The sequence below is a fragment of the Colias croceus genome, chromosome 10 (genome assembly GCF_905220415.1).
Source record: "Colias croceus chromosome 10, ilColCroc2.1".
NCBI lineage: Eukaryota > Metazoa > Arthropoda > Insecta > Lepidoptera > Pieridae > Colias > Colias croceus.
The window spans coordinates 5,073,296-5,084,164 of NC_059546.1; the positions used below are offsets into that span (position 1 = coordinate 5,073,296).

At 31.1% G+C, this 10,869-nt stretch overlaps 1 protein-coding gene across 1 annotated transcript; it reads left to right on the forward strand.

Moving 5' to 3' along the window:
- The first annotated feature begins 7,808 nt into the window (after nt 1-7,808).
- Nucleotides 7,809-10,859, forward strand: LOC123695157 (E3 ubiquitin-protein ligase RNF181). Its single transcript, XM_045640902.1, has 3 exons — nt 7,809-8,222; nt 9,501-9,675; nt 10,103-10,859. The coding sequence occupies exons 1-3, from the start codon at nt 8,089-8,091 to the stop codon at nt 10,235-10,237; spliced, it is 444 nt and encodes a 147-aa protein (XP_045496858.1). The 5' UTR covers nt 7,809-8,088; the 3' UTR covers nt 10,238-10,859.
- Nucleotides 10,860-10,869: the final 10 nt, after the last annotated feature.

A 10,869-nucleotide genomic window follows, 5' to 3' on the forward strand; every position in this document is an offset into this window, starting at 1 on the left:
CAGCAAATATTACTAACAACACTTATTTCATGCCCAATGTCATATCTTAAATTTTTAATCTATGACAAAATGTCGCCCGCCAAAAATTTTGCTCTAATTAAGTTTTAAAAATTATTATCTAGTTACTTACTGATGAAAAGTTATTCCTTTGCACTTTTCCGTATTCTTTGTATTATTTGTGCAATATCGTAACACACACGTAGGCATATTTGATGCGTTTCACTTTAAAACAAATAAAAAATGAGCGTGACGTTCGCGCCAATGAGCGAGCAAGCGACTGAGTGCAGTTACGCCACATGACGTATGTTGAGTGGAACATAAGTGATGTAGGCGGTATCGTCTCCATATTAATATTATCTCAATGTTGATAGCTTATGAATTACTGAATATTTAAAGTCCATCCAATAATAATTTGACCGATAAATATTCGAAATATAACAGTAATTATATCATACTTTAGTCGAGTAACTTTTAACTTTTAAAGTTTTACAAAATGTAAAATTTTGCGGAAAGTTGAAAAACGGTAATTATTTATTGGTCTTTTTATTATTATTGACTATATAACCTAATGTTTATGTGCCGAAATAATGAAAATTACAAACAATTATACCATAAATAATGGTTTCAAATATGTATCTATCACTTAACTGTACGTTGCTTAGTTTTTGACCCCTGGTAAATCATATTTTTTTTTACATATTGTATTTGTTCTTTACATCATTTTACGAGAAATTTTATGAAGATTTTAATGATATAATTCAAAATCTGATACTGTGTTCCATTTTAGAGATATTTCGTTTTCAAATCAAAACCGACAATAATTTCCCCGTAAAATCCGCATACAGGATGTTCACAAATTCAACGTCACTATTTTTTAAATTTCGTCTTCAATTAAATTTTTCATTTTCATACAAAATAAAATGTACATGATAATATGTTTTGTTTATATTGAAAGGTATCGTTTTTGTGGTATTTATAATTGTCCTCAGGTTAAAAACGATATACATAATCAACTACAAAATTTATAGTCCGTAACCTGCTTACGAAAAAATTCCATAGACACATTTTCTTTCTTAATTCTTTTAGTTTTAGTATATTATGGTTAAAAGTGTATATATGCTGGAAAAATAGTAAAAAAACCTACAAACAACAATGAACAAGGGAACAATGGTTTTCACTATGACCTATATATAGGACAAAGTGACACTATGTAATTTGTGTAGGACAAACTCAAAAAGAAATTTAACACTTTGTACAACATATTCTTACCTTCATACAAATACAACATATTATTATTTATTGGGGAACCTTAAGTTTCAGAAAAAATAAAAAGCCGGCCAAGTGCGAGTCGGACTCGCGCACCGAGGGCTTCGTACAAACTTATTTTTTTTTATTATGCTGTAGGTATCTTTTAAATTGTAAATCTGAGTTTTAAATGTGAATATCAAGTTAATACAAGTAGGCGTTCATTTTAGTTGAAAGTTGAAATTATTAAGTACTTTTTTTATTTGTAAATGGCAATTAAAAAATCATGTTCTTTGCAATTATTCTTATATCTGTTTTTATAAAACATTGCTTTTTACCAAATTTAAAGATTTTATGTACTTGGGAAGTACCCTGTCGGTTTTGATTGCCTTGCAAATGTCAAAATTTGCTAAAAATTGCAGTATTAACGGCTGCATCCCAAAGGGTTTGGTTTTTAAGGGTCCAGAACCCTAATAAGATTACGTCTGTCCATCCCATCTGCCCATCTGTCTGTCTGTCTGTCAAGACCCATTTTATAAGGAGCGCGTAATGTGACATTTAACTGAAATTTATATTGATTACTTGAGTCGATTGAAGCTGCGAAAAAATCAAACTTATAAACCAACGCAATCAAAAGATACAGCCGCTTATGCTGCAAATTTTCGCAAATTTCGACATTAGCAAGGGAATCGACACCTACAGGGTACTTCCCGTGTACGTAGAGTTTTGAAATTGGGGTAAAATAAGCTCTTATAGCGCAGATTGAGGAATAATTTCGAAAATCATAAAATTTTAGAGTTACAACATAATAAAAAATTGGTTTGTTCGGAGCCCTCGGTGTGCGAGTTTTTTATTCTTATGTACTATATGTAGTACATTCGTAGGCAGAACGTTATAGATGTAGATCGCTGTCTGAAGACGATTATTTTTTGCATTCATGACTTTAAATAGCCTTGGAACATTACAGATTTAATAAAACGAATTAAATGCATCATTTGCAGCACGCCTGAAAATATAAATCTATCCTCTCATTTTGTAAATGACTAGCGATAACAATTATTGTATTTTTGGTGTCAAAACTGCTTCTATTACCCAGAAGAAGAATGCAATTTTTTTATTTGAAGATATCACATTGCTGTCTAAAACTACATAATCAATAATTACTTATTTGTTAGGTAACCCTAAATAAACTTCCACCTTGATATTTTAATTTTCATTTGAAGATAAAAATATCTAAGTAACTATTTGATAGGATTACCTTTTTCCGATTCGTAAGCATTTGAGTATCAATAAAAGAGAATTCAAATGGAACAACGATCCTTGTGGCAATGGAAGACAAGACACTCCAAGGCTTACTTTAACAATAGGACGTAACAGTAGGTATTTGAAATCAAGAAAATATAACTCTGTATACTTTGTCAAAATGAACAGATAATAATACTTACACGATCAGTGTCTGGGAATTTGCAGCTTTTAATTCCTGATACCAGTATTCTTCATGAAATTCTACACATTACGTTTTATTTTATTCCAATCAAAATATTTTTAAGTTCCATGCCGTTTGTGTTCTGTTCGACGTTATTTGTGCTAAGTTGCAAATATTCCTATTAATTGGCCAATGTTGGCGTCAACATCACACATTACAACCACATGAGTATATAAATAGTACAGACACAAAGCTTCATAACAATTTTTTATGGTGCTATCAGTTAAATAAAATTTATTTAAGTACTTACCTATTATTTCAATCCGTTAGATGATTGATATTTTTTTAAGAATCTCTGTACTATTTATTTACTCATAAGCTAATTTAGCCCACGGACAACTATTTGAGTAACGCGTGGCTAAGTTATATATGCATAAATAGGATTGGGAGCGTTAATTTTATTAAGGCATAACGTTCATTTTTTTAATAAAACAATAATATGTTACGATTCTTTCTTCTATACAACTAGGGACATAATATAATGATTTTCATTTAGTATGTTTTCTGATTCCTATTATTTGTTGATTTTTAGAATGATAAGTATAACATTTAGATGTATAATATCATTTATATGTAATTGTTTATTTATTCTGAATCTTTAAGTTTATTGATTTTTATCCTTTACATAAGCTGTATTTTATAAAAAATGTTTCAAACTCAAATTTCCGTAAATTTTTGATTTATAAATTAAATGTAACGGTTTATAATTAAGTTATGGTATAATTAAATGTAGATTTCACATTTGTACAGCTTAGACATTTTTCTGAATGGATACAGTGCCTTTCGATTTGTAGTTGGACAACATTTCATATTATACGATTACTAGCTTCCGCCCGCGACTCCGTCCGCACGGAAAAAATCAAGATTTTTTTCTACGTATTTTTCCGGGATAAAAAGTATCCTATTTTACGCCCAGGATAATAAGGTATAATTATACCAAGTTTCATCGAAACCGAAACCTTAGTTTTCACGTGATGCCTTCACATACAGACAGACAGACAGACAATAATTTTTTTAATCACATATTTGGGCTTGGTATCGATCCAGTAACACCCCCTGCTATTAATATTTTCAATATTTTCAATGTACAGAATTGACCCTTCTACAGATTTATTATATGTATAGATAATAATTAAGAGCATGAAAGAAAAAAAAAGCATTTCTTCATAATGTTATTGTTATCACAAAAAATATTTTCTTAAATGCAAATTTTAAGAGAAAATAAATTAGACATGTGGAGACGTTATACATACAGACGTTAGAACAAAGCCCACTATAAGAATAACGTCATTTAGGAATAAGACGATTTTTAAACATTAATAAAAACCTAAATATTTCCAAAAAGTAAAAATTACTGTTAGTTTTTATCTAGTTTTGATTAAAATAAAAATAAAAACAAGTAGCAAAAAATTTTGAAATGTTGTCATTTTGGAGCACCCTGTAAAGTCTGTATTTGTATATGAACATGATTGGAGATCGCGCCCGCTTATGCTCATGCGTAAACGATGATATTCATAATCAACTTTCTCGAATTTTTATTAAATAAACCTATGTTTTTGTTATATTCACTCAAAAGATTGTCTATTCTAGTATGAAAATACAAAAATAAAAATCTAAAATACCTTGATATTATTTTTTTATGAGTATTTTTCTTTACAATGTAACATTTATTCAAAATATGTGGGAAAAAATGCTTCTAATAAGTAAAATAAGCATGCCAGGGAGTAAGTAAGGTAACTAATATAAAGTTTGGTTATCTAGTTAGCATCAAAATTTACAAGAGTCTCACAGGTTAAAGTTTATATCACAAATTTTAATATCGAAAAAAATCGGCAAATCAGCGCCGAAAGCTCGAATTTGCCCGACAGACAGCACCTTTTTGAGGCGGCGCGCCGCGACAGCTGAGGGGTTAATTGAACGTTTCTTATATAGTGGCTCTCTTTTATTCAATACCCTAATTAATGCGATAGAAAGAGACAACACACTGTTATCAGCTTGGCATTAAAATCCACATGTAGCCACTTTTTGTTCTAAAATAAAAAGGTAGTGCTTGCCACTAATTTATCGAATACTAAAATATCGATAAATAAGAAAATTTATTTATAAAATTTCTTGAAGATAATTTAAACGAATCTATTTGGAATTATTCATTTACGATGCGTACTGACTGACTTGCATTGTATGGTAGTGGTATTTATAAAAAATGTTTTTCGATTTAGGTTGTTTTTATGGTTTCGTAAAAAGGTACGTATTTTTTCCTGTTTTTATAGATTCATTCATAGAATTATACGGAACCCTTCGTGCGCGTATCTGACTTGCACCTGGTTGATCTTTTTACAAATCAATAATCGTATTCTACTAATATTATAGAAGCGAAAATATATAAGAATGGACATTTGATACTCTTTCACGTAAAAACTACTGAATGAGTTTTTATGAAACTTTACAATTAAATTTTAATTTATAGTTTAAACATCATAATTTTTTTACAACATTTTAATTCGATACTTAATTACCAAATTACAATATTTATTATTTAAAATAGATGCCACCGTAAACTTGTGGCACAGCATCTCTGCAAATCACTTTACTTTTCTTCCCGTCTGATTCGAAATGATTTGAACAAAGCCGAGAATGTTTTGAAGGCTTCCAATTTTCCCTGTGCTATACCTAGCTTTAAACCCAAACACCTTTTAATATTTCTCAAGCCAGAAACCTGCAAATAACAATAAAATCCATACTTAAATACCTTTTTTTCTCCTAACTTAAAGCAGCTATTATCAATGAAGTAGGTACTTCGTTCCTACTCAAGTATCGATAATTGCACAACACTATGGAAGTTATATTTTGCATTTTTTCTAAAAACTAAGCTGATTATGATTTCATTTCAATGATTACGGTTAGATAAAACATAGATGATTAAGGAAATAACGTTAATTCACTTATTTATAATACAATTAACAAAAAAAAATGATCAAAACCGTGAAATGAAAATTTCCTATCTTCATCCGATTTCACATTACTACGGCTTTTACGGCCGTGAAAAACACAAGCCATGTAATCTTTAGTAAATTATCTTTTCAGAAAATAACATAAGAAACTAAAAAACACGTTATTCACTTCAAAAACAATAATTAAAATCACCAAGCGATGATCACCAGACTGGTGATCAAAACAAAACGAGCTGACATATATCTATCTTCTTTTTTCGCATGACATTTTGCCATAAGAAATTAAAGACTTTTTAACGCATTTTAAACGCGATTTATTCATTATATTATTTTCCCGACGTTAATTTCTAAATGTATAATACTCGCGTAAAATCAAACCCAAGAAAATACTATTTTGCCATAAGTTAAAAAGGCCAAACTAGTGTTCTAATGTTAATTGCTTAGATTACAAAATAAAGTACAGATGGAGCATGACAACCGCCCGTCGCCCTTGTCAAAGAAAATACGAAATCAAAAACAAATACGTCGCTGCACCAGTGCTATAGCGCATAAAGTGTCATGCAATACGTCAAAAAGGGTTTGCAATTTTAGTAAAAAAATGCCGTCTTGTGATAATAAAACGCTGTAAAATTTGTTCCCGAAAACAAAAAAAAAGATAAAACATCGTTTCACAGGTTTTCTGTAGATTATTTGGCTGATTTATTTCTTTAATACGAATAATAATTTTACAGATATGAAGGAATACAAAACTTCAACGTATGTTGCCAGTATTTTGAAAATGAATTTGCCATTTTTATTGGTAAAACGGTAAAATGGTTAAAAGATCTTCAGGGTAATGCTGTTGGATTTTTCGATCGTGAATGTGATTATTTGTATAGTGCACTAAAGGTTCATGATAATTATTAGATTATTTTAATAAGCATAATACATTATTTTGTTACTTTTATAAAGCTTAAAAACGTCATAGTCGTTTTCGCTAGCGATTTAATTTATGTGAACTCCATGATGGATATGATGAAAATAAAATGTCCCGTATTCTCGACTAAAAACTACCGCTATTCGTATTCATATATTATGAAAAATAAAAAATAATATAATTATTATAGTTAATATTGAAACTTTTTTTATGTAATTTATTTAATAAAAAATTGAATACAATTATTTTGTCCATATATAACTTTAGTAGGCAGGTACTTTATGTAATAAAAGAATTTAAATAAAAATTAAAACTTGACTTCTCTTATAAAAGAATTTAAATAAAAATTAAAACTTGACTTCTCATTTATGTATATAGCCTACGTCACTACCGCCACTATCATAATAATTCAGATCATTGCAATGAAACCTCACAACTCAAAATCGGTCCAACGGTCTATACTGCAGGGCGTGTCAAAGAAATATTATACATACATCCATAAACTCGAAAAACATAACCCTCTTTTTTCCGTAGTCGGGGAAAAATTTGGGAAATTTTTCAATATCTGGCAACATTACACGCACACAGAAGCACCGTGTACGTACAGTGCAGCGGCGAAATGACAGCACACATAGCTTTATTGAAAATGACGATAAATTATTCGGTTTAGTTCGGCAACGCTCCATCTGTCTTTTATTTTGTAATCTAAGGTTAATTGTTACTTCTCCAGCCTAGTTAATTGCTCCGAAATGTGTTGACGTATCAGCTCTTCTTAATCGGCCTGTACGTGTACGTAGAACATTCTAAAGACTCTAAGTTTCCTTCACTAAGAAATTATAAGGCGAAGCAATTTTCTTATTAAAAAAGCTGTTTTTTAAATGTTCCGTTTTGTAATAATATAAATTAGACATTTTACTGCTATCTGTGACTTATCATTGTTTTAAAGCAAGAAGCTTATATCTTATACACTGGAGATTGCACTATGAACGTTGACTTGTCACGGGAAGGTATGGCCTTGAATGACGCCTGGTTGTTTTTTGTCCCTTTCACACCTAACTTGGCAAGTTGGTGTGAAAGGGATGAAGGAACAACCAGGCGTCATTCAAGGTCATACCCTCCCGTGACAAGTCAACGTTCATAGTGCAATCTCCAGTGGTATTAGATATTTATTCATGCTTCTGTGGTAACAGGTGACAGCTTACAACCTGACAACCTGACTTGCTTTTTTCATGGCACAACCCACAGAACAACCCATCACAACCACGGCACAACAATCAACATTGGCTCTGTGACATTGGCAAAAAGAAAAGAAAAGAAAAATATCATAGCAAAAATACCTAAATAGTATTGTGATTTAATCATATAAATAAAATTGATAATTCAGATATTAATTAAAAATATCTGGATTAAAATAAATATACACCATACATCAGTAATTCCGTAATATTACATTCCAAGTTATACTCAACTCATAAAAAGAACCAGTTAAAATGACAGATTATTTTCAAGAAATGGGGTGGAGAGAATTACAGGACGGAGAACAACCTAATCATTTTTTACATTTAGCGCGACTTTTAATGGATTACAATATATTTGACGATAATTTTACTGGAGAATGGCCCAGGTACAAATCTTTTCTAATTCAATTCTATGAATTTTGTAAGGCATTTCATTCCTTGTAAAATACTCATGCTTAATTATTCATAAGCATGGTGATTAAAGTTTGGGGTTTCTTTAGTTAACTGCCGCACGTATTATAGGTTTTTTGTGGGAGGGGAGGGGGGAGGAGGAGGGGGGGACCCTCCCCCCAAAAGGGGAAAGTTAGGAAACCAATAGTTTTGGAGAAAAATCAATTTTCCTATTCTAACCTCAAAATGGTGTAAAATCATTTTAACTAAGCATTAGACGATAATAACAAAAAATTTACGATACATAAATAAAATACAAACAAGTTGTGTAAACCTACGTAGTTTGGGTTGGCTTTAGTTGACTGCCGCACGAATTTGTTAGAAATATTTATATTGTTAGTTAGCTAGGTAATGTAAGATTGTAATTCCAAAATATTATCGTTAGGAAACTTGTAGTTTTTTAGTTATTAATTTTTAAAGTTAATAATTTTTTGTGCGAAAAAAGCATTTATCCGTTTTGTTGTGCAAAAAAAACGGACCAAGACGTTCCATTTCACTGTACTGTGACTTTACGCAGCGGCCGGCGAGTGCCAAAAGCGATTTTAGGGCGATTCCCACTCAAACAAAAAAAATCTACGTAGGTTAAAAAACTATTGGACTTTTATTTATTTTTAATATCCAAAACTCTAAATAGGTAGCGAGGAGCGAAGCGACGAGCGTGTTAGGTTAACTCTTGAACTGCCGCACGAGCCGAGCGAGCGAAGCGAGCGTGCCGCGGCAGCGGCCGGCGAGTGCCAGAAGCGACTTTAGGGCGATTCCCACTCAAACAAAAAAAATATCTACGTAGGTTAAAAAAACTATTAAACTTTTATTTTTAATATCCAAATAGGTAGCGAGGAGTGAAGCGACGATCGCGTTAGGTTAACTCTTGAACTGCCGGAAGCGACTTTAGGGCGATTCCCACTCAAATAAAAAAAACTACGTAGGTTTACACAACTTGTTTGTATTTTATTTATGTATCGTAATTTTTTTGTTATTATCGTCTAATGCTTAGTTACAATGATTTTACACCAATTCCATACATTTTGAGGTTAGAATAGGAAAATTGATTTTTCTCCAAAACTATTGGTTTCCTAACTTTCCCCGTTTGGGGGGATGGTCCCCCCCTCCTCCTCCCCCCTCCCCTCCCACAAAAAACCTATAATTCGTGCGGCAGTCAACTAAAGCCAACCCTAAAGTTTTATTATGAACCAAAACAATGACCATTGTTATAGACTACCACCGCCTGCCTCAAAGGAAGCTGTTAATAAATTACCAGAGATTGTTATGTCTGATGAAGACAAAAGCTGTCCTATTTGCCTGAAGAACTTTGAAAAGGATGAAAAAGCTAAAAAAATGCCATGTAATCACATTTTTCATCCTAAATGTATTTTGGTGTGGCTTGAAAAGGTATATTTAAATTTTCTTCTATCTATTTACTCTTTTTTAAATTCTACTAGCTGCACGGTTTCACCCGCATAGCTCTCTCCTGTTGGTAATGATATAATATAGCCTATAGCCTTCCTTGATAAATGCACTATCTAACAACGAAAAAAAATTTCAATTGGGACCGGTAGTTCCTGAGATTAGCGTGTTCAAACAAACAAACAAACTCTTCAGCTTTATAATATTAGTATAGTTTTGAGATATTCTAGCAAATAATATTTCATAACCAAATACATTTAAACTTTAAAGCACAATGGAAAATGTATTTTAATTTAGGTAGTTGTTAATTAAATAAGTTGGTGAATTTAAAATTATTATATGTATTATATTTAATTTAAAACTTTTATAACGCTTCCATCATTTTATAAACAATATTTATAAATGTTTTCAGACCAACTCATGTCCTTTTTGCAGACATGAGCTCCCTACTGATGATGAGGCATATGAAGCTTTTAAAAAAGAAAAAAAGCGAGCTGAAAAGAGGAAGGAGGATCTAGAAGTGCTACATAATTCTATGTTTAGTTAACCACACTCCATATATTATCTTATATAGCTATATAAGTTACTATACACAAATATAAATTAAACAAGACTTGTTTCGCAAATGTCTGGAACTTGTCTTATAACACTATTCACATTTATAGGTAGATATTTTTTGAAAGGGTTACTCTATAATATATTTTATGTTGTTAATCCCTCAGCCTCAGCGGAATCACAGACACAATAGAAAATCTATTGTGTCGTGGTCTCATTGGGCCGCTCGGTGGTCATAGGTTAAATTATAGTTAAACAGTTGCAATGAAAGTAAAAATACATAAAATATATGTGTATATGCACATGCTATGTATTTCTCACTATGGGAATTAAGCAAACTGTCTTGGTACCAATTTGAGCAAAAATCCTTCCAGGATCTTAAGACAAACAGTGTATAAAGGTATATTTGTTGGTTATTATTTATGTTATTCTATTTTTTGTTTATTAAATATACACCTGAAATTATAATTATAATTTGAAAATTGAAAATATTGAGCAAACTAAGTTTAATTCTTGGTTAATTTTTCTGTAGTTTAAAATAAAATGGTGTGGTTGTAAAATGTTTTATGTTTATACTGGGTCGAATATAATGGAATTAAAGTGACTTACAGTAATCCAAAAGTA